The sequence below is a fragment of the Rhineura floridana genome, chromosome 7, assembly GCF_030035675.1.
Source record: "Rhineura floridana isolate rRhiFlo1 chromosome 7, rRhiFlo1.hap2, whole genome shotgun sequence".
Classification (NCBI taxonomy): Eukaryota; Metazoa; Chordata; class Lepidosauria; order Squamata; family Rhineuridae; genus Rhineura; species Rhineura floridana.
Genome location: NC_084486.1, coordinates 91,617,251 through 91,641,244, shown reverse-complemented (window position 1 = coordinate 91,641,244; position 23,994 = coordinate 91,617,251). Strand labels below are relative to the sequence as shown.

Genomic DNA, 23,994 nt, shown 5'->3' with positions numbered 1-23,994 from the left:
TCCTTCCTCAGAGTGAAGTGACCCTAGAGAGCACCTGCACTGCTGCAGCTTTGCCATGGCTGCAGCAAATGCAGTTTAAAGTGACTTTAACCAGTATTTGCCACCATTCTGGCAAAGGAGTGGTGGCGCAGGTGCTTTCTCCCCCAATGCCTCTCTCTATTGCCATGCAATAGTTGACTCAGATGCAATTTCCAAGCATACACACCACTATAGCTTGCAAGTGTGAAAATGCAACTTTCCCACGAAGTATACTGTGTGGAATATGTGTGTCCAAAAGCCACACAGGTCCCTATTTGATAGGTGTTGTTTTCTTGCAATACCTTCTCAGGTGAGATTCCAAGGACACGGTCAGGTGTGGGATGGCATCACTTGCAACAAGTGGATCATAAGTAACAAACTGTACAACTCCAGACCCACATTTTGCGAACTTTATAAGACTGAATCTTCAAACTACTCTTTAGCAGCCTAGGTACTCCCCCCCCTTTTTTTTGCTCTGTATCTTTCCAATATGGGAATACTCATGTATTCCCCCCCTTTTTTTCATTTTCAAATGTGGCAAGGCTAGTCTATCTTCCCTACAAAACTTTCTGCCATTATGTGTACCATTTGGGTTTTTTCTTTAAAAAAAATATGAATTTTGAATGTATATTATGATGGTGTACTCCCCTTTCCAGCTTTGCCATGATCCTTTCTCCCATTTTGTTTTCACTCCAACAAGTAGGTGTGAGATGATATGCTTCTAGCATTGGATCAGAACAAGCTGAGAAATCAAGGTCCAGCACCTGCATAGTCATTATTGTGTGTCTGCACTGTCCTTTTTGCATGACCTGTTGCCAAGGGTGTAGTCATCCAGGGGTGTGGGGGGGTCGTAGACCTCTTCCTTTTTTGGAAGCAGGGTCCTCTTGTTTCTAGCATCCGACGGACCAATTAGCATTAAAGGGGAGCATGTTAGCTGCTGAGAAGAGTCTTCTGGAAGCTATCTTTGTATTGTTCTTGCTGAACCTCAAAAAGACATTTCCTCATCCTGCTTTCATTGCTCAACAGAATTGCAAACAAAGTAAAAGACTGAAAGCTCATTCATTGTATAATCTTAGAAGGTCGTGTGGCTGTGAGGGTGTGTGGCATGGCAATTATGAAAGGACCCTGCACTTCTGAATTTGTTACTACACTACTGCCTGTTGGTGTTTTTATTCTGGCATTAGTCTGTGCTATTCGCCGCTTGGCACTTTCCTCTGAGGCCTTTCTACATCATGTTAATCTATCAAGGGTGTTGCTGTGCATTTGTCTTACCATTAATATTAACCCTCTTGGGAGATCCAAGGAATGATTTCTCCTCCAGCGTGCATCTTCTGCTCCTCCCCCGAGTGTAACTTCATCCTTCTGTCTAGGTCAGCATGCCCAGTATGTATTGTTGACCCCCCTTCCCTCAATTATTTATTTATTTATTTAAAAGCTGGAGTATACTTGCACAAAAGCATCCAAATAGCGTGTTATATGCTTTGCCAAAAATATGTTTGTTTGTTTTCTGCAAATATTATGAAAGGTAGAATGTGAAATCATACAAGCAGCCATTAGTGACTGTGTACAAACAGCAAGCCTCGTGAGTGCAATTCTGGTCAAACTGTGTGTCAATTAGCATAAACAGAAAAGAGATGAGCTGAAATGTGGTAAAAGTTTAGAAGGATTATTTGAATATGCCTTCAGGTGCTGCTAGAGGCTACTGTCACAAAACTAGGGGAGGAGAGCTGAATAGCTCTTGATAAGAATGTATCCAGCAGAGGGCAATGCAATCTGTTCTGTTGCTGCTTGTTGTCCGATGCAGCTGTGTTGCTGAATGAGGCAGGACACCTTCATGAGCCTTTCAGCACCACAGTGATAGAAGCAGAGATCTCAGTGGTCAGAAAGACTAACTGGGTTTTTGTGTTTGTTCCAGCAGAATACCCCCAAGGTCCTATCCCTACACTGTGGAATGATCCACCAGAGCTGCCCTCAGGAGGAGGACCCTTAGAAGCCACCACCACAGCCCGCTTCTCCGATTCTCCAGGATTCCCGCCTTACACCACCGATTATGAACCAGAGGACACGACCCATCTTCACCATCTGGATAATGGGAACGGTACATATTCTTAGGGATGGTCTGCTAAACACCACCACTTGGGGAGGTGTTGTGTGATGTCACAGTTTGCCATGTTGAGACGACTATATTGGCACCCATGAATTCCTTCTCATACAATAAATATCACCATGGTTTTGGAAAATACTTAAGAGAGGCCAAATCTCTCACTAAATAATAATACAGATTTCCATTTCCTTGATACACATTAAGCAATACAGATTCCGCTGGCATTTTAGAAACTCACTTTCTGCTCCAAAGAACTTACAATTGACACATTTTATGTTGGTCAGTAGCAGTTCACACAAAGGTGAACATTGCACTTCAGTCCCATCATGGGCACCACTCACTGTTTGTTCTGTAGACCAAGTCTTACTCAGTACAGAATGTTTCTTCTGCACCAGTTCTTCCCTTGTATGCCCCTTGTCCCACTACTATTAATTCTTGTGCATTTTCCATACATATATACAGTCTTCATTTGAGCTCAGGTTTTAAATATATATTTCTAAAACAATGCTTGATTTTTACAATTGCTCTCATATAACTATTAAGAACTTTGATGCAACATGCCTCCCTGAAAATGAGGAACCAAATTAAACATTAGAAGCGTTTCTCCAAAGTATTACCTGGGCTATATGATTCCTTATGTTACATGTACTATTCCTGTAGAGTCCCCTTCTAACTATACCAAAGACTCCCCTCCTAAACTGGAGGTTCAATTGTAAATTATCTGAACTTTCACATGATATTGCTAGCCCTGTTCCCTGTCCTAAGCATCAGATTACTGCAACTGTCTTGGATCTAGGAAACCTGAATTCAAATCTCAGCCCAGGCCTGAATCACAGGGTGGTCTTTCATAAGTTGCTCTCTCTCAGCCTTAGCTTTTTATCTGCAAAGCAGAAACAAGAACCTCCAAGTATGGTTGAAGAGATGATCAGGAGGAAGACTGCAGAACACAAAAGCCATTGTGGTGTAGTGGTTAGAGTCTTGGACTAGGACCTGGGAAACCAGGGTTCAAATCCCCACTCAGGCATGAATCTTATTTATTTATTGCATTTATACCCCACCTTTCTGTTCATGATAGAAGCCCAAGGCGGCTTACATATGGTTCCCAGGCGGTCTCCCATCCAGGCACTGACCAGACCTGACCCTGCTTAGCTTCAGCAGGGTGCTGGCCTCGTGTGCCTTCAGACCATAGCCTGGGACCATCTTGCTGGGTGACCTTGGGCCAGTCACCATCTCTCTGCCTAATCTACCTCACAGGGTTGTTGTGGGGGTAAAATGGAGATGGAGTACCATGTACGCCACCTTGAACTCCTTGAAGGAAAGGTCGGCTACAAATATGAATATAAATAAATAAATGATACTATGTGAACAACCATAGTATTACAACCTGTTCCTTCACCATGGAGCAGGGGAACAGTAGCCATTGTCCCCTTATTAAAGAAGGATAATGCTAGAGATTCTCAGAACTGGACATTCCAGTTTTAGGATTGGCACTTGCCTCTTTCTATGTCAGGGGCGGGGAACCTCAGGCCTAAGGGCCAAATGTGGCCCTCTAGGCCTTTCTACTTGCCCCTTGGGATTCTCCACACACCAGGGCCCTTCTCCCCTGGCCATGCCCTTTACCAGCCCTCCTTCACACCCTCCTTGAGTGCTTTTGTGCGGCTGAAATGTGTCCTTGAACTCTAACGGTGCTTCTTGTGTGCTTGGATGGCGGATAGAGAGGATTGTGAGAGTGTGTGTAGTGAAACTAGCTTACTGTACAAAGATAAATTTTTGTTGCTCCATCCACTTTTGCTTCTGGTCCTGTCCTCAAAATATTGCCAGAAAGGAATGTGGCCCATGTGCTGAAAAATGTTCTCCATCCCTGTTCTGTATGACAACAGATAAATGCTGTATTAATTTATAATGTTAAATCATAATTTAGTCTTCATATGCAAAAGTCTCGGGCTCATATTCCCCCCCTCTTTTCTTTTCTATTACAGCTCATTTCAATTATACACAGCTGTTCATCATGTCCAAACCCAGACAAACTGTGGATAGTAACTATGGTACTGGGAAACAAGCGAGTTATAGTAGGCAATGCTTTATTTGACTTAGAACAGGGGTTCCCAAACTGTGGTCTGCGAGCTTTATTAAGTGGTCTACAGCATGTCTGTGAAGTGAACTTATAATATGAATTATGTAAAGTTCTATGGAATCCAAATTCTAATACACTAAAATACAATATAAGAAATAAAAGAAGTAATAAAAATACTATTAAAAGTCATACAGCTTCTAGCGCAGTGCTAGATTGCTCTAATGGGCAGAAAAATCATTAAATGGTCCACCAAGACCATTTCAGGTGGTCTGTGGGAAAAAGAAAGTTTGGAAACCAATGACTTTAGAATATCATTTTTTTTCTGAAGAAAATGTTTGAGATCCTTGAAATCAAGAGAGTAAAAAATACATACAATCCTCATGCTCTGCCACACATCTACCTGAAATTTCTTAAATTCTGTTTGAGAGCTGTTGATTCCTGCTTGCAACCAAAATGAAATCTGTTTCTCCTGTGAATGTTGAGAATGACGCAATAGGGTCATTTCTGCCCCTCCCTTGTGTTCTCTGTAGTTATTCCCCCAGGAATGTCAGCCCAGCATGATGGTTTCAAGCTTCGTTTCTCAACTGGCAATTATGACTGAGTATGCATGATGCCTGCAAATGAATAATGAGCCATGTCGGATTATTCCTAGGCTCTGACCTAGATTGGCCCATCTGCTAGTAACCACCGGTTTAGGGGATATAGTACTTAGGCTTTAGACACAGCAGTACTTAGGCTGATCCAGTACAATCCAGTGTTATTATCCTGGCATTGCAGTTGTTAGCAAAGATACAAGGTGGGGAAGACACTATTTCTGGCATATATTTTTTCACAAGATCTTTTCTGTTCTCCTGAGTCTGCTTTTCTTTTCTTGTCAACTGCAGGGTCTCTGGGTCCTGGAGCCATTGGTGCCATAGTAATTGCTGCTCTGCTGGGCACATCTGTGATTGTGGCCTTGATTGTCATCACCCTGCGAAAGTTTTCAGCTTCCTGAAAATCAATAAAAATGTTTTTCCCCCTAATATACACTTGTCTGAGCCCCTTCCTTCCTCTGTGCTTATTATTTTCTGTGTGTGGGAAGCTCCTTTAGCACCTGCATTTCCCAAACATCACAGGACAGCCTGCCTCTTGAACAACCTGGGATCAGGCCTCTTTTTGGAATACAAATGCTTTGAAAATGTGAATGATTGCACAAGTAAGATTTGGGCTGGGGTGGGGGCATGTGTACACAGATTGAGAAGTTGCTATAAAAAAACCACCTTCCCTGACAAAAAATATATATTTGTGCCATTATAAAGTTTGTGCATTAAATGTGATAAAGTATGTGCATTATTTAAAAGTCACATTAACCATACACATAGGCTTAAATGCATATATCCAAACTGAACATGAGAGCCTTGATTGTTACAGCTAGAATAAAATTGTAATCAGTTACTATGTTTTTAGCTTCTGTAACATTACCAGTAGTGGGGGAGCCTGGTATCTTTTATTTATTTCAAAATCTTGATTTTATGTTTTCATTAAACAAAACTTGGCTTTTTTTTAAATACTATGTTTGCCCTGGTTTTTTTTAAAAGGCTCATGCCTATTGATGAGCCTTATTAACAATACCTAGATATAATATTTGAGGGAGGTGTGGGAAGTCACCTGCATTTATCCTTACTCTGTTTGGGTTAAGCAGGCACCTCTACGTTCCTGGATATACAGGAGTGGTAGCTGCTCCAGGTTTTAAAAACCAATGTGAAACTTGGCTAATGTCAAGGAATAAAATTCACTTCAGACCTTCATCTGAGAAGCATATTGACTCAATTAGCTGTCAGCCAAAAATTAAAACAAAAACAAATTATTATATTTTTTTGATGGTGGTAGCCAGGCAAGCTATTGGATGTCAGTGGAAAACTGGTGAGGGTTTTTCTCAGAATAGATGGCATGGATATGTTTGGCAAGTGGCCATTGTCGAAAAACATATATAGCCAATTAGAGAGGGCTAAACAAGGACTTTGAAGAAACGTAGAACTGTTTCATTTCCTGTATAGGTCCCATAGCCCTGCCATCCACACATGGCACTCTCAGGAAGACTTATTAGCTTTCTTTTAATCTCTTCAATCAATAAATGTGTGCCAGGGATTCATTCTCTGTCCTCTCATTTGGAAATATTGTAATGTAGTTATGTTGTCATCTGTAAGTCTTTGGGGCTGTAATATGTGTTATGCTTTTTTCCAACTTTGTTTTTGGTTTGTCATGTTGCAACATCTATCTATCTAAAATTTGGGAAGCCGTCACAATGTCATGCAGAGTGACATCAGGGCAGGGCAGGGCAGCAAACCACAAACATGGCTGACCCAACAGTTGAGGCAAGTGGGGTGGGGTGGGGTAGGGACTGTGGTTGCCTGGGGGTGTAGTGAGGGGCCAGGTGGGGGACCAGTAAGCGACTTAAACTGGATGGCGGATAGTGCCTGGGGGGCCTCTGGCTAGCTGCCTTTTCACACGGGGCATTGGATGTTGCTTAACTTTCTTTAATAAATAAATGAAATAAGTATCAACATTTTGGGTTATTTGTTCACTCAGGTTCCCTTTCACAAAGGTTCACTTTGGTTCAAGATCGGATAAGATTCAGTGTGAAAAATATGCAGCCACACAGAAAATCAGACAGGGAGCAAATACTTTTTCACAGCACTGTATATATGTGTCATGCTTGTTATGAACACTTCAGTGCAGGTACAGCAGCTGCTGAAGTATTTGTGGCAAGTGGAGCAGGCAGGTGAAGCGAGTGAATGCAGTATGAATGCTGTGGCCGTTTCCCTTGGTAGCGACAGCGGCAGTAAGAAAAGAGGATGGAAGGCAAACGGCAGCTGTGCTGGGTTCTTGGCTGGGGGAAGGAAGGAAGACTGAGCCGTGCTGGACTAAAGACTAAGGGCAGGCTGGTAAGAGGCTTGAGGCAGCAGCAGTTTATGAGGTGGTAACGGCATGCTCAGTGATAGGCCAGTAAGCAGCCTAGGCAGGGCAGTGGCTTGCTCCAGGCCAGGGTATGTGTGGAAGGCCGATAAGTGGCTGGGGCAGGGCAGCCTGGGTAGGTGGGAGTCCATAAGGTTTATGAGTGCCTGAGGAAAAGGAGCACTTTGTGAGTGCTTGAGGGATGTTTGCAGGTGCCTGGAGTGTGTGTGTTCGGGGGTGCCTGGGCTGTGTCTCCATGTGAGTGTGTGTGTGTCCATGTGTGCATGCACACACACACACACACACACACACACTCCTTAGTAACAATAAACAAACAATAATAAAATTTACAGAGGAAGGCAATGGTAAATCACCTCTGAATACTGCTTACCATGAAAACCCTATTCATAGGGTCGCCATAAGTCGGGATCGACTTGAAGGCAGTCCATTTCCATTTTCAATAAAATTTAAAGGCCTGAATGTGAGAAGTAGATTTGCAAAACTAGGCAAGTTTCCATACTACATAACAAAGTCTGTGGTTAGTATATTGTATGAATGTTTGTGACACTAGGTGGGGTAGGTGCGGATTAGCCTCTGGAGAAATCAATTAAAACACTAACAGCATCGGACTTTTGAACTGCTGGTTTGGCCAGCTATTTTTTCATAGTAAAAAAAACCCCAAAACCTCCCCCCTGCCCAATTTCATTCTGGTACCACCATAATGGCCTAACATTTGTACTTCCGTGTAAAAACATATTAAACCACCTAAGTGGCAACTGTAATTGTGGAGGACATTAACTGGTACAATGTGTAAACTCGGTACTCTCAAAATTATAGCAAAGTGCATTTGAGGTTCTCTGAAAGGTTTTGTTAAATTAGCAGGATTGGTTAAGGCTTGGGAAACATCAGGAATGTTTTCCTTTCCATAACTCAGCTATCATGTAACCTTAGCCTTGTACAGTTCAATAAGCCACTCATCAGGACAAAAAAGAGAATTCATTTGAAAAAATCTATTTCTGGCAGTGGTGAAGTACTAGGGCCATGGCTGACCAGTGTTTGTGATAGCTGTGCAAGGCTGAATTGATCAGGAATGTGAGTTATTTATATTGCCTTACTGTTTTTAAATCTTCCTAGTTGTGACTTAAAATGTAGTTGTAAGCAATTGCTGAAAGAGGTTCTGGCCCCAGAATTAGGCTGTCCTTCAAAATATGTCCGAGTAGAAGCTGTTTGCATAATTCAGATTATGCCACTTTAAAAAGAACAAGTGCGCCTGTTCCCAAAAAAGTTAATAAGATACAAGACCATGTGATGTTAGACATCCAAATGCATTGGTTCTTCTGTCTTTTTTTGCCATTTTCTACCTGGGTCAAAAAGGTATGGGAAGACTTTTTTTAATGAACTAATATAAATAGCATACGGCCATACTACCCTGAACATGCCCAATCTTGTCGGATCTCAGAAGCTAAGCAGGGTCAGGTCTGGTTAGTACTTGGATGGGAGACCGCCTGGGAATACCGGGTGCAGTAGGCTTAGAGGAAGGCAATGGTAAACCACCTCTGAATACCTTTTACCATGAAAACCCTATGAATATATCCAAAACAGATTCATAGGGTCGCCGTAATCGTAATCGATTTGAAGGCATACAACAACAATATAAATAGCACCTTTATTTCTCTGAGTGGTATTCAACTAACTTTTCCCATCAGCACAAGGAATACTGCTAGCACAATGGGACTTTCCCCTCCTCTCTCCCCCCCTCGAATTTGCTCTGGAGAGTTGGCGGGAACCCTAGACTGTATGTAGGGGGGGCACAGGGGAAGGAGGAGGGAAGTCCTATTGTGCTAGTGGTAATGCACTGATGGGGACCCTGACTTAGCACTATCTTGGAATACAACCCTCCATATATTTATACAAGTTGTCTTGAAGGCCTGATTTGGAATGAGAGGCAGCCCCAAAGTAAAAAAGAAATGAAAAATGAGCAGATTCAAAGACTTTGTGCACTTGCAGAAAAGCCCAGTTCCAATCCCTGGCATCTCCAGCTGAAAGACAGCTGTGTGAGACCTTGAAGAGCTGCTACAGAGCTGGCTCGACCAATGTGACTTGGTCCATTCATAGCCTTGTGCACTAGCTTGGAAAAGCTAGAAATGCAGGGTTGTATTCAACTAAATTCTACACAGAGTAGACTGACTGAAATTAATGAATATAAATTAGTCATATCTAACTTCAATGGGTCTGCTCTGACTAGGACTAGCATTGAGTACCACCCACAGTCTTCACAAATCCTCAGTCGTTTGTTGCTGTTATTGTTAAGATTTCTTAGCCATTTGTTACCAGAAGATCTCCAAGCAACTTACATTGTTAAAACAAAAGTAAATATATTGTAGCATAAAGCAAGATAATAAAACAAGTTACTCCATGCACCCTGTGGAAGGCACCTCTTAGCAAAGAATAGTTGGGAGTGTTGCCATTAAATAAATGCTTCTTATCAGTTTTTATTTATAGAACACTTTTAATATGCAAAGTGCTTTACAATCTTTAATTTGTTGATCTCAGTCTCATGGTTGACTAGATGATTGTCCTTAGTCAAATCCCCTCTATTGTTCATCTTCTCTTCCTTCCAGAAGCATCTTGTTGCTGATCATAACATTTGTAGTAAAGGAGGAGATATGTTGTTATTCCTTCTGGCTCTTTAAGAATTTCCTATATACACCAGCTTGAAAGTATTATACAGAGTTCATGTACATAGCTGAGAATCAATGCCCAGCTAATGTGCAACAGGTCTTCCTATTGCTTTAGTAAAACTTTCGCAGACGACATTTAGTACAAAAGTGTGCAATCTTTTGCCTCAAATCTTTTTTGTTGTTCCTCTTTGCATGACTACTGAATCATTATGAGAGTGTAATCCACTTGTATTGGCAAGAATGCATTCCATTCAAAACTCTCTGAATTTGACAGAAATATTAAAGTACTGTGTCCAGAATCCATATTTACACCAGGGAAAAGTGATGTAATACAGAATTTTGTTGGACCTAAATGAATTCTCTAGCTCCCCAGATTTAGTGTCTCTGTAGAATATCATGAGTTGGCTGTCAACAATATTGTCTTCACTGTTCTTAGTGGTGTTTTTTTTCCTTTTCCACAGACGAGCAATTCCTTAGTATGTGCAACAGAGCCAAGCAGTGAGACATACTTATGGGATACTATTCCATGTTTTTGCTTACTCTACATAATTCAGTATAGAGTTCATTTAGGGGCAAGGAAATCCTAAGTATAAACTACCCATTCTGCCACCATCTCACAATATCTCTCCATTGTTTGTGATAGCCAAGAATAGGAATCTCAAAGAACTTTGTTGTGATACGTATATGCAATTAGACTGCAAGCTATACACTCTTACCTAGGAGTAAAGCTCACTGAATTCAATGGGTCTTACTTATGAGTAAAAATCTATAGGACTGCATTGTTAGTTATTATAGCATAGAATTCTTGCTCATACAGGACCAGAACTGATAGGCAGTTAGTCTAGTTCAGTATGATGGTAAAGTCAAGTTTGCACTTTGACAGGCATGTGCCAGGCAGTGAACTAGGGCTGTGAGTTCTTCCTCTAGAACGGATACTCTTAATTTAGGATAGGGCTGGGGCACCTCAGGCCCAGGGGCCAAACATGGACCTCCCGACCTCTCTATCTTGCCCTTGGGACTTTCCTCAGGATGCACCCCTTCTTCCCCAGACCCTGACCATTACCAGCAATGCTCCATGCCCCCCTCAAGTTCTTTGGCCTGGCTGGAAGTGTTCTTGAACTGTGATAATGCCTCTTGCTTGTCTGGATGGAGAGCGGTGTGTGTAGGCACCCCTGGCTTTCACCTGGCTGAAATGTTGTGTCCTGTTCAAAGGTAAGCTGCAGCTATTGCATGGCCCCCAGAAGGCTGATCATGAAACAATGTGACCCTTGGGCTAAAAGAGGTTTCCCACTCCTGTCTTAAACTATGTAGCTTCTCTGCTTCCGTATTGCCTTCTAAAAATTGGGAGTTCAAAGTTTCCTTCAGGGTGGCCCAAGAGTACAGGTGAATGAATTCTATGAAATATTTTGTACCACTGAAGAATGTGCTTTGGAATAATTTATTTTTACCTGTGTTCCACTGAAGCGTTCATATGAGAGATAGCTGTTAGTGTGCCTGTGTGGGTAGTCCAAACTCAGCTTCCAAGGAGAAACTTCCTGAGTACAGAGATGTGGATGCTGACAGTTTAACCACACACACTTTCAAAGGTGGTATGCTCCTAAACTCTTGAAATCTATGTTGCCCCTGGAAAATCAAACACTGTACCTCGTGCCATTTGATGGAATGTTATAGAATCAAGCTGCTAGCCTCTTGGGCCTTGACATACTTTTCCCAGATGATCAGCATTCACTGTTTCCTCACCATGCAGAGTTAAGAGATTTACACTCTTTGCAGTACAGTAGGAAATTACATTTTACAGCTCCTAGATCTGTACAGGCACATAGCAGCTTAACCTCTTTTCAAGTCCATCATCAGATATATTATCCATGGTGTGCCAAGTGTGCAAAGAAGCCAGTTAGTATGGAGGTGAGAGGACTTGCTTGAGAAAAACTGATATTTTTGCCACCTCCCATTGTCTCAGCCTCTGCCATTAATTGCTTCTGAAGAACAACAACGGATAACTGTATGCAGTGATCATTGTCTATTCCTGCTGCCCATCTTCCTCCGCTGACTGTCATCTGATTTGTGCACCCGGAAACACTCCTTTAAGTTCTGAGATCGAATCTTGGGGTTCATGATCTCTTCACCCATGGAGCTGGGGAACCAACCTCTCTCTTGATCATGCAAACGCTCCCCGAATATCCAACCTGTATTTTAAAAAGGGTGGTGATGGGTGGAGAAAATATATAATGGAGGTAGCTCAATAAAGCAACAATGACTGAAACACAAGGAAAGTTCAAAACTGGTACTAGAAGGGAAGTTTATAAAACAATCAATATCAGAATGTATTAAGGGAAGCTGGTCCCATAATCTTCTAAGTGTGAAGCAGATGTTACAATTTAGAGAGGCTTATAAGAATTCTGCTTCACTGGAACTGCAATGCATTGACAATTTGTGTGAACAGAGTATGAAGAATAAGCAAAAATATGTATTGGTTCTCATTCATTTCCTTGGGCTAGCCCAATTAATAGACCAACTTGAAGTATCTGAGGAATATTGGATTATACTGTAATAATCAGTCCTTAACCCTGCAAGCCAGTGACCTCCTATACAGTCCCCATGCTATAATTTTGTTAAGCATTTTTGTCTGCATTCAGTCTATGGCCAGATATGGACAGTTCTTACCATCATCTGTCTTTTCCAGGATGTTCAGTACATCAGCAAGTTCCAGCGACAGCTCATCTGGCTGCTGAGCCACATAAGGATGGACACACTGTACTTGAGGGCAATCTGCAAATGGAAAAAGGAAAATTAATACAGCTTGCACAATCCATAATTAATACTATAGAGAACTGGGAGGTGTCTGAGTTATAGGTGGTAATGGGACTCCAGTTTAAATTAACAGAAAAAAATGGCTACAATACTTGCTACAGTGACCAGGTCCATTGCCTCTCTGAGCAAGGGCCTAGAATGGCAATCATAATATGTGATGTAGGCTGCTGAGTAACCATGATGAAATTCTTTTGTTTGTATCTCTGTACCTACAAGAGGATACACAGACCAGGGAAAGGGTAACCTAGTTAGGCTGTGTCATCTCAGCAAATAGTTGAGCTGGCCAGTTAGGGGACTTGCTGGTCATGTGGGAGTTACATCCTCAGTCAGAATCACAGTCTGAGGCTCAAGAAATGCATAATAATTAGGCAGCAGACAAATATGGAACAGTGAAGTTGCAGAAAAGAACAGGTAATCTTTAACTGAATCTTTTGCTAATAGGAAAGGAGACTAATGGACCAGCTTCACACATTTTTCCTTGAGGGGGCAATTCAAAACTGAACCTTACAATGTAATTTCAAATAAGGTGTGTTCAATAAATAGTACCTAATCTGTTTTGCATCCTATAACTAACATTGCTAGAACCCATCAAAGAGAAGCAACACATTCTTTGGATCCACCTAGATAGCAGCTTTCTATCATCCCTTTGCCCTTCTTTTCCTTGCCCTTCTTACCCATAAGCCTGGATGTAAAGGAAACAAACTTGGTTCGCCGATTTGGAGCCAGCAAGATCATCCATCGCTTCATTTCGCTTCTGCATGGGGTGTAAGAGCAGAGACAATACAGCTATCACTGTTCTCTGTATAGTTTGGAAAGAGTCGGTAGAACTTGCGCTGCTCTTGCCAGGTCTACCTTCCTGCTAATTCTACCTTTGGCCTATTACTATGGTTTTATTATTATTTCTTCAGTTAATTAGTTGCTTCCCACATAGGCATCTCCATGTAATGTACGAACATTTAAGAGTGTAAAATATAACATAAAAAATTCTCTCCCATCTGTGCCAGAACCAGAGAGCTCATGTCATTCGTTTCTTTTCCATAAACTTAAATGTCAGTAAGATGAAACACAAAACTCTATTGTTCTCCTCTTTTCCTGTTGATCTAATGCTTCTTTTAAAGTGCTTTCTTTCTTCTTTCTGAGGTCTGCCTGCCCCACTTTAATGGTGTACTCTTCTGCTCAGGTAAAATCCATGAGCTTCCTGTCAACTAAGTCTGTTGAATGTCACTCATCATTCAGACATCCTGACTCATCTGCTCCCACTCACTGGTTAGAAAGTCATGCACAAGGAGTTGACAGCAAGGAGTTCAGGGCAAATCTACAAACTGTATTGAGAAAACTCAGTTATGTTATAAAATCCCTTGATAGAAGAGATTCATTCCTCTGTCAAATTCTTCTTATTCTTCACCTTTTTAAACATACATGTTTTCTGAAAATACCCACAACAGTCATTCCCTTTCTCAGGGTAAACGTAGACATGATATGGGAACTGTGCTATGCATTTATACATGAGAAGAAGAGGGGCTGGGGGAGGAAAGAGCCCAATTTGACCCCTCCCCTTTGTCTTCCTTTATGTGCTTCAATGAACCATGAGTGCAGCAAGGTTCCTGATTAGCCTCCGTGAGTGCAGGGTCTCTTCAGCCACATTTTTCCATCCAGGAATAGCTTTGTGGACCACACATGGTACAGATAGAAAAAACACCCAAGTGTTTCCCACACCGCTAGGTGTGAAATTTAGCACAGAAGCAGAAATGCTGGAAAAGAAGTACAATGTTTTGTATTGTGCAGGGTTTGGGGCAACAATCCAAGGGTCTGAACTTGTCTGAATATGAATATGAAACTGTGGTGTACAGTTGCTACTATACAGTTTTACACTTCTATGTCTTCCAAAGTGATACGTGTAATGGTTATTGTGTTTAGCATACAGGCAGTTACATTTTATTAAAGAATACTTGAAAAACTGCAGAATTTGCATGGGGTCCATGCATATTAATCTAGAAATTGTCATTCATGCAGGACAAAATGCGATCGAAAAGATTAACACGGAGCCAAAAAAAAGAGGCAGGTTTGAAATGATTGATAGAATTTGAATGGAATGATTTGGAGCAGATTTATATGGTCAACATAACTGTAACTGTATTTTTGTGAATGGTTACATGGGTTAGAGCTCAATCTTCTACAGTACTGTATATTTTCCTCCCTTGGGTGTTTTCTCCACCTGCTCAATCTGTGGTGTAACTCTTCTGTTCATGGCTACAGTATTAGTTCATAAAACAAACAGGAAACAGGCTGTGTTTCTTTGTCTGTGGTAGGGAGGACACATTCATTCCAGTTCTGTGTGAGGACTGGACACTGCATTTGCTGTACACAAGCAACCACTAAAGTGGGCCACAACTGATCATTCACATGAAAGGATCCTCAGTAAGTAAAATATAGGCCAAATTGTAGCAGGAAACGTATCACCCACAAGCATTGTAGAAGAAAGAGCTACAGAGGATAGAGATAAGAAGCAAGTGAATTGAGAATGAACACTGTCATTTAGAACAGAGCCCCCATCTAACATTAAGCCTGTTGGATTGCTCATAGAATATCCCAAGAGCAAAAATGGTGCAGAATCCATTATGATAGATTTGAAGCAAGTTATTATCCACACAATCTACACATTTTTATGTATTATCTAGTCATACTCACTGGGATGATGCCTTTAGCATGTAGCTGACTTCACGATCATCTGCATTTTCCAGCAGCCTCAGGATGAAGACATTGGCCAAGCTCTGTCCTTGGTCTTCCAGCTCCTCCACCCGGAGAAGTCCTCGCGGAGCAGAGTCAAACACCTGGTATTTGTCACTGAGGAAGAAGATGAAGGACCAGAATCATTAGTTGTAGCCTCGGCTGGGTTGTAAGCAGAGCCTGAAAGATGGGGTAGAGAAACAGGGGACTCCATTTCTCACAGGTGATATATCCTCCCTGAAGAATAGGAGAACGTATGGCTTGGTGTTGAAGGACTAAACTACATCTTAAACTGCATCTGGATATAACAAAATCTGCATCTGGATGTAACAAAAGTCTCCCCATTGCAAAGCACCCTCAGGAAGAGATTATTTGCATCTGAAAAGGGACAGTAGAGAAAGGAGCAATTAACTCTTCTTTTGTCAGTTACTTTTATTCTGAAACTTTCCCACAACCCAGCAATTTTTCAATTGCACTGCATCGAACAGAGAGGCGGTTTTCCCCTGAGTTTTTTTGTGCTGTTCCCAGTTCAATTTTTTCCTCCCCTCAAAATAACAATATTTTTTATTTTTATTTCTAACAAGGAAAGCGGCTGCTTGCCCACCCACTCAATCTCTCTTCACCACCTCCTCCTTTGATTGAGGGACCTTTTTTTTACACACACACACACACACGCACATGTGCGTGCACTACCTTCTCAGCTTGCAACTATGCACACTAACTTGAAAGTTAGTGCCACTGGGGATTCATTATCTCTCTTTTCCTCTCTTCTCCCACCTACTCAATCTGCCTCCTCCTCTTTTAATTGTGAGCCCTTCTTCCTCTCTCTCTCTCTCACACACACACACACATGGGGAGGGGACAGAGAAACATCTCAGGAATCAGCTTTTATAACAGCAATACGCTGAGACCCAATGTTTTCCCAGCCTCTCTTTGTTTGCCATTCATTCATTCATTCTCTCTTTTCTTTCACCCACCCAATAACCTTTGTTTCTGTATTCTACCCCACCCCAAAAGCAAACAGCAAGCTGGTCAGTTTCACAGGTTGTTGGCAAACACTGAAGCAAAGACAGGCTAAAAGACAGGCTCATCAGTTTCACCCTTATAGTCTATGCTATTTTTTCTAAAAAAAATCTGGTTATCAAGATTCAGATACTGCAGCATTCAGGATCAGTCTGCTAGGAATAGCAAACGTGAACTATTGCAAATCCAGTGTCAACTTTGAATTTTGCCTATCCCTAGTCATGACTCTTCTCTGAGGCAACTTTCCTCTTCCCAAGGACAGTATGCTTCATTACTATAGTCTACAGATGGGAAATGTGTGACCCTTTAGATGTTGTTGGACTGCAGCCTTGACCATTCATCCCTCAGCAGTGGCCATGCTGACTGGTGCTGATAAAAGTTGAGTTCAGCAAGACCCAGCTAGACTTTGGAGGGCCACATGCTCCTTGTCCATGCTCTAGTCCTTGCCAAATAATTTTAGAGGTTTTAAATTTATTATTTATTTATTAGATTTATATCCCGCCCTTCCTCCCAATAGGGGGGAGATAGGGAAGTCCCTATTTTAAACATTGAGAATAGAACATGCAAATTTGCTTTATTCTACACTCTGCGCTATGAAGATTTGTCTACAGCTGTTTGTGCAACACATCAAAAGATTAAACTGATAACCAGAAGCTATCTCTGGCAGAAATGAGACCTATCCAATGGAGAATGAATAGACACAGTGCAGGATTTGGCATCTCAAATTCTGTTTCACTGCCTATTTCAAACTCACCCAGAAATTTGTCTGCAGAGCACTAGCAAATCATTGAAGAGGAACAAATAGATTTCTCTGAAGAGCTTCTTTGTACGCAAGGTACGTGATGTTTTGGGGCCATTCATTTGCTGGAGTTCTCCCTGCTTTAGCAGCCAACGAGAGTGAGAGATGATGGGTACAGACTAAAGAAGGAAATAAAACAATAATGAGGAGCACTGCAAAATAACACCTTATGGCAATCAGTCTAAATTCACTACTGAGGAAGGACTGTGGCCTTCTTAAGGTGTATATAGCAAACATAATACCGTTGTAAAGGGAGGAATATAATTCCATTTTTTAAATCCTGCCACAGGAACAACTATTGCTACTTATTAATAAGCATCTAAAATGAAGCCTGTATAAAAACAGTAAGCTGGACGCTTACCATGTGGTCACTTAAATAAAACAAAACAATACAGGAAAGAAAGAAAAATAAAAGATGAAAGAAGGAATCAGCAAAATACTAACTGAAATAAATATATATTTAAAATGATGTCTTAAAAGCAGGAAGAGACCTAACCAAGCAGATCTCAGCAGGTAGTACATTCTAGGAATAAGGAGTAGCTATAGAAAAAGCTTATAAATGACTTTAAAAGTGGGCATCTGAAGATTAAAAAGAAGAAAATATAAAGAATCAGAAAACCATAAGGAAACCAGAAAACAAATATACTTAAAAGTCAAGAAAAAAGGGTAACCAATGACGAGAGAGCGATGTAACCATATTTCTAAGGAGAGAAATTAAGTTCAGCAGCCAAATAAAAATTAAAATAAAGTGCCTAAGATGGGACATAAGTAAATCAATATGAAAGAATAACAGCAGTCTGAAAATTAAAGAACAAACTAAAGAATTAGACAAATTAACAGAAGAAAAAGAATTAATTTTAGAAAAGTTATGAAATTGTAAGTGGCATAATATTAGCAATAGAAGAAATATGAGACTAAAAGGAAATAACTAAATTTTGAGCAGCAACATTTATGATGCCAGCAATAGACACAGAAATACCAGAGCCAGGAGGGAAAGTAAGAAACTCAGGGTTACATCCAACATTAGTTATATTCATTGAAATTAAGGGACATGACGAGCAAGGCAACCCTACACTGAGGAAGTCAGTGTAACTTAAGCTGGCTGAAGTTACGCCGGTATCAAGTATGCCATATCCTGACTCCATTCAGGAGTTCTTCGGAGGGGACAATGCCTCCCCTTGGTCCTGCCACACTCCTGGAATGCCCGTTTTGGAGGACTTAACACCGGCTTAACATAAGGGTGCAATCCTATGGGTACTGACGCCAGGCTGAGGGGAGTTAGAATATGGTGGATCTCAGGCTGACCCAGCTGGGTACTGGCTCAGCTGGGCTATGCCAGGGTAAGCCCTTCATCATGGCTCAGCTGCGGCTCTGCCAATGCCAGTGTAAATTAAACTGGCATAAGTCCCCACTAAAGGGAGTTCCTGGGATGTGGTGGGGACGAGACCGAGGGGAGGAGAACTTACACTATATCCTACTGGCTCAGTCATGTGACTTCAGTCCCAGAATAAGTTAAGCCAGAAAAAAGAGTGCTCAGCATTCTCCCCTCCCAAGGGCTCCTGAATGGAGGTAGTATCATGACTGAGTAAGAAGTAATGCAAAATTAAATGCAGAAAGTGGCATCAGCAGTAGACATAACAGAAACCGTGCACAAAAAAAGAGCAAGGGAGCAAAGAAATCTGTTTTCAAATACAAAATGCCTTAAGAGATACTGGACACATTCACACATTATACTAAACCATGGTTTAGTGTTATGTATATGAAGTAGAATGCTCAGGCCTGTATGCTGCTCCTCCTGCATGACTGGGAGAAGGATTTTGTCAGTGTTTAGCTTCACTTTCCCCTAATCTCGTCATTGCATAAGAACCAGAGATCATACTTGTCACAAACTCTGGTAAATTTCAAAGCAAGCCAATTTCAGACTATTCATTTAAAATATTTTTTATCCGCTTCTTTGCTAATCCCAGGTCAGATTGCATTAAAATAGATACAAAATACTGTATATATTAAAACAAAATAAGAGAACAATAAGTTAAAACCAACAGGATGAACAAGTCAGCTGACTCCTCCAAATGCCTGAATGAATAAGTTAGTTTTCAGTTGGTGCTGAATCTGAGAGGGGAGAGAATTCCATAACTGGGGCACAGATACTGAGAAGGCCTTCTCTCACATTCTGCCATCTGAACAATAGGTTATGAAACTGGTTTGTTTAACTAACCAGAGTCTATGATAAACCTCAATCTCTGGTTTGCACACAAGAACAAGCATAAATTAGGGGTAATGAAATGATACATTGGCAAAGTCTTTCTCCCACCTGTGTGGGAGAAGTAGAGGGGAGGGGGATCCTGCAAGTCTGAATCTTTAATACAGCTCAAGAAAGCTTAACCAGGATGACATGCAAAGCCAAGTTTTAGCACAATGTGGCACCAAAAACAACCAGAGAGGAGCAAAATGACCAAGTGCTCCTCTCTGGAAGTCCATGCATTCACATGGTTTTGCTAACCCAAAGGTTGGCTTAGTGTGTTGTGCAAACTGGCTTAATTAGGTAATAATTAAACCAAGGTTATGACAAGATGATCAAGGAGAAGCAGAAGGGGAAGAAAAGATAAAGAGCTAAAGAACCATGCAGACCATGTGACAAAAGCAGAGATCCAAATAGAGATGGGGCAGAAATTTGGTTCAGTTTGCATTTAAAACCAAAACAATTAACTTCACATGTTGCAAACCAGAAAACAGCCATCCTTCCCAATTGAAAACTAGAAAACAATCATCCTTTGAAATTCACACACCTGAATTTTGCAATGCAGTTCTCCAACCAAACAATGGTTACAAAAAAGCATATATTAGGGGGAAATGTTCATAAAAATGAATATACTAGTGAAAGTAACATTCAAAAAGCCATTTTATTATGATAAACTTCTTGCAAAAATGTTTTACTGGGAGAAATTTGCACTAAAATGCTGAAGACTTTTCATGAGGATTTTTTTTAAAACAACAACAACAAATTGTACAGAAATGCGAACTGAAGTTAAGATTGGAAAAACAAGAACCTGAAAGAACCAAAACTGAAAGATTCTTCAGTCCAGGATCCAAGTCTCTGTCAGTACAAGATAAGTAATAGGAGATGAGTCATGAACAACAGTGACTTCATTAATAGCAGAATAGCAATTAAATAATGCACATGAGAAGAAACAGATAAGCAAGAACAGGGATTAAATTCAAAGCATGGTGAAAATGAATTAGTGAGGAACAACATTGTCGGGATAACTACATGTAAGCAGCCCTCCAATAAAAGCAGGGTTAGATCACAAAAGTACTTTTAAATTGTTGATTTGGAAGGATGAGAGAAAGAGAGAGATCTTTGTTTGAAAACCTAATAGTACAAGATTGTAATGTGTTTGTTAGAAATATTTTATACAAAGATTAAATTCAGGAATACCAAAGAAAGGGGAAAGATCTGAGTATAATAAAATCCACAGAAGCTATGGAAAATATATCTGAGTCAATGTTTTCTTAAAATTAATTTGTGTCAACTTGAAAAAAGTTATAAAATGCTGATCAGTGGTTTTTAACATCCTTCAGGTTACAAAAATATGTGAAAATGGTTCAGTCAAGTTTTGAAGAAGTGGCTTCATTTCAGCAGACTTTTTTCAGGCAATACAAATATATTAGAAGAGAAAAATTCAGCTATAAAGATATGAATTAAAGACTATGAATCACCATTAGACCAATTAGCCTTCTTTGTGATTTGCAGGGAAAGACAGATATGTGACCCAAAACTTATTACAAGTCATCTGTGCATAGCCAGAATTAGTTTGGCAGTGAATTGCAAAACAGCTGTCACTCCTTAGATTAAAAGCTGTTTAAAGAGGATCTGTAAATAGCTAAGATTGCCAAAATTACAAACTATATCAGGCTCAGGGAAGAATGCCAAGTAGATAATTTTGTGGAACACTGGATTATGTTTGTTCAATACCAGAATGAGAAGTTTAATGATAGTAGCCAACTGCATGTTCTCTTTTCTTCAGTGTAAAAGTGATAATTTTTTCTTGTTCTTTTTTCTAGAGTATTGGTATAATAATCCCCTCTTTTCTCATATTATCCTATGAAATGTTTAAATAAAATTAATGTTAAAAGTTGGCTCTCTAAAGATGTATTAAATTACTCTATAAGGAGGTCTTTGCAGATAAAAGAAATTACATTATCAGATGGAACGGTTAAAACCTCATTTTAAGCCAAAAGACAATAATAATGAGCAGGATATGCTTTGGCATGATATGTAGCCTCAAGAGTGTTTTTAGATGAATTTAAAGAAAATTCATAACACGCAGCTGTCTTGTTGAACTTGTAAGGAAATTATATAAACACAAAACTCATAAATGAGCTGGAGGAGAGCTCCACTGAGGTATGAGTCAACATTGAGGAATACATATAATACATGTGTGACTGAGAATGGCTCAGCATATATAACCACTATGCTCATTCTGCATGATCTGGGCAGTGGAACAGGAAAATGGGGTTGACAGGCAATTTGTGTCCTTAATATTGGTAAAGCAGCCTAGCAGACTGAACACTGCCATAAAGGAAAGGGTAACAAAGCTAGGACTGTTCTGTGCAGTACTAAATTAGATTACTGAATTTTTAATAAAAGTATTAGGGGCAAAGTTTTTGCTAAATTTATTCCATGATTTTGCATTGTTCCTCTCGGCAGGATTTATGACCCTACATTTATACCTTGATCTTAAATTCTAACTTCTTCTGGATGCTGATCATCTGTTCTGTACGGCTCATCTTTCTAACACCTTCATTGCATGCCTTCACCACCTAGAAGAGAAAGAGAAATGAGAGTACTTCAGAAACAGGATTCCTTGTCCCAGGGTTCTGATTTGGAACTCAAGCAAGAGCAATTCACCATGGATTTGTAACAAGTTTTTTCCTGGACTATACCATTTACATGTCTAAATGCTTTGGATGGATGTAAGAGTTTAACATAATTCACTCATAGGCAAAAAACCTTTCACTTTAAGAACCTACCTATAGCCCACAGATATTTCTATCCAACTTTAAAAAGCAGGGGATTGGGCAGTTATAGTGAATGCACCAGGGGAGCAGGAGACCTGACCTCCTCTCTGAGATATTGGACTGCTCTACAAATTTGTCAAAATGCAAACAAAATTTGGGTTGGTCTTTCACAACTGTGTAGCTTGGAAGAATTTGGTAACACGAGCCTCTGAGCATATGGTGAGTGGTGGCAATACCTGCCATCTCCAAAGATGGAGAATTACATTTTTGTATGTTTGTTGCTGTTCTTACTTTGCTTCATTCCTGTGTTACTATTGTTTCTACAAAGAATCTAATCTAGAAAATTTTATTTCTCTCATTATTCATCCTAGGAGCCTGTGTCAAATTTATTTTTATTAATTTCAAAGCCTTTCAATTTCAATTTCAATTTCAGTGTCATATGATGGTGAAGACAGCCTTTTGTTTTCAAATTGGAGGTTATGTTCTATTTCTATTTTGGGTGCATTAACAGTTGAATCTGAAACTGAAGTTTGATGTAAAATCAGACTGATTACAATATGTTGCTCCTTCAGGAATGACTCTAGCTGTTGGAAAAAACAAACTTAGCCTGCCCAAGATGCATGTTTTCAGGCTGCTATGTTTAAACCACTTCATTTAAGGCAAGGTGGGCACGGTCAATTGAAAACATAGAGCACACCTAGAATATATTTCACCTCCCACTGTTTTATCCTGTGTAAACTGAGACACTCCTGATGACCACTGGAGACTATTCTACAGAATAGTCAGTGCCATTATTCCATAATTATTTTTGGACTTTTTAAAGTGCAAATTTTGCAAAGTGTTGTTGTACTTCACATATTCTGCAGGTACAACTGCAGGTACTCTTGGATGAAACAGATTATCTTGACCCATCCCAGTCTGGGTTCAGGCCTGGTTATGGGACTGAATCGGCCTTGGTCGCCCTGATGGGTGACCTTTATCAGGAGGACAGGGGGAGTGTGACCCTGTTATTCTTACTTGATCTCTCAGTGGCTTTTGATACCATTCACCATGGTATCCTTCTGGGCCAACTTGGTGAGCTGGGTATTGGAGGCACTGTTTTACAGTGGTTCCGATTCTATCTCCAAGGTCGCTCTCACAGAATAGCATTGGGTGACTGTCTTTCGGCCCCCTTCCAGCTGTGCTGTGGGGTGCCACAGGGTTCCATCTTGTCCCCCATGCTGTTTAACATCTATATGAAGCCCTTGGGAGCAGTCATCAGGAGATTTGGGGCAAGGTGTCAACAGTATGCTGATGATACCCAGCTCTATTTCTCTATAACATCTGAATCGGAAGAGGCCGCGCAAGCCCTGGACCGCTGCCTGGACTCGGTGGTGGGCTGGATGAGGGCCAATAAACTGAGCCTGAATCCTAGCAAGATGGAGGCGCTGTGGGTTGGTGGTTCCCGAGTTGGGATAATTGGTCAGTTGCCTGCTTTGGATGGGGCCGTCCTCCCTCTGAAAGAGCAGGTCCATAGCCTGGGAGCGCTCCTGGATCCATCTTTGTCGCTAGAGGCCCAGGTGACCTCAGTGGCTAGGAGAGCCTTTTACCAGCTTTGGCTGGTGAGACAGCTGCAGCCGTTTCTGGACTGGGATAGCCTGACCACTGTTGTCCATGCACTGGTAACCTCCAGGCTGGATTACTGTAATGCACTCTATGTGGGGCTGCCCTTGAGGTTGGTCCAGAAGCTGCAGCTGGTGCACAATGCGGTGGTGAGACTGCTCACTGGGACAGGGTATCGCCAGCACATCACCCCGCTGCT

At 40.9% G+C, this 23,994-nt stretch overlaps 2 protein-coding genes and 1 pseudogene across 9 annotated transcripts in view; 2 read left to right on the top strand and 1 right to left on the bottom strand.

The window, feature by feature from the left end:
- The first annotated feature begins 702 nt into the window (after window positions 1-702).
- Window positions 703-5,190, top strand: SNORC (secondary ossification center associated regulator of chondrocyte maturation). Its single transcript, XM_061634410.1, has 3 exons — window positions 703-773; window positions 1,937-2,116; window positions 5,081-5,190. Exons 1-3 carry the CDS (start codon window positions 734-736, stop codon window positions 5,188-5,190), a joined length of 330 nt encoding a protein of 109 aa, XP_061490394.1. The 5' UTR covers window positions 703-733.
- Window positions 5,191-8,541: 3,351 nt separating this feature from the next.
- Window positions 8,542-8,660, top strand: LOC133389786 (5S ribosomal RNA; annotated as a pseudogene).
- A 952-nt stretch (window positions 8,661-9,612) lies between these two features.
- The window catches only part of NGEF (neuronal guanine nucleotide exchange factor), an 80,850-nt gene continuing 66,468 nt past the window's right edge, over window positions 9,613-23,994 (bottom strand). For all 8 annotated transcript variants that reach the window (XM_061636453.1, XM_061636452.1, XM_061636456.1 and 5 more), the window contains 6 exons: window positions 21,906-21,995; window positions 17,127-17,290; window positions 15,311-15,466; window positions 13,297-13,376; window positions 12,476-12,580; window positions 9,613-11,997 (listed from right to left, as the gene is read on the bottom strand). In XM_061636453.1, the coding sequence (XP_061492437.1) occupies window positions 11,825-11,997; window positions 12,476-12,580; window positions 13,297-13,376; window positions 15,311-15,466; window positions 17,127-17,290; window positions 21,906-21,995 (768 nt within the window). In that variant the 3' untranslated portion in view covers window positions 9,613-11,824. The remainder of the gene's footprint in view (window positions 11,998-12,475; window positions 12,581-13,296; window positions 13,377-15,310; window positions 15,467-17,126; window positions 17,291-21,905; window positions 21,996-23,994) is intronic.

Bases quoted from the DNA above. Each gene is read 5' to 3' on its own strand.
- SNORC (XM_061634410.1), top strand. From the start codon at position 734: ATGCTTCTAGCATTGGATCAGAACAAGCTGAGAAATCAAG. The intron at 774-1,936 runs GTCCAGCACCTG...TTGTTCCAGCAG, and splicing joins GAACAAGCTGAGAAATCAAG to AATACCCCCAAGGTCCTATC. The intron at 2,117-5,080 runs GTACATATTCTT...TGTCAACTGCAG, and splicing joins CCATCTGGATAATGGGAACG to GGTCTCTGGGTCCTGGAGCC.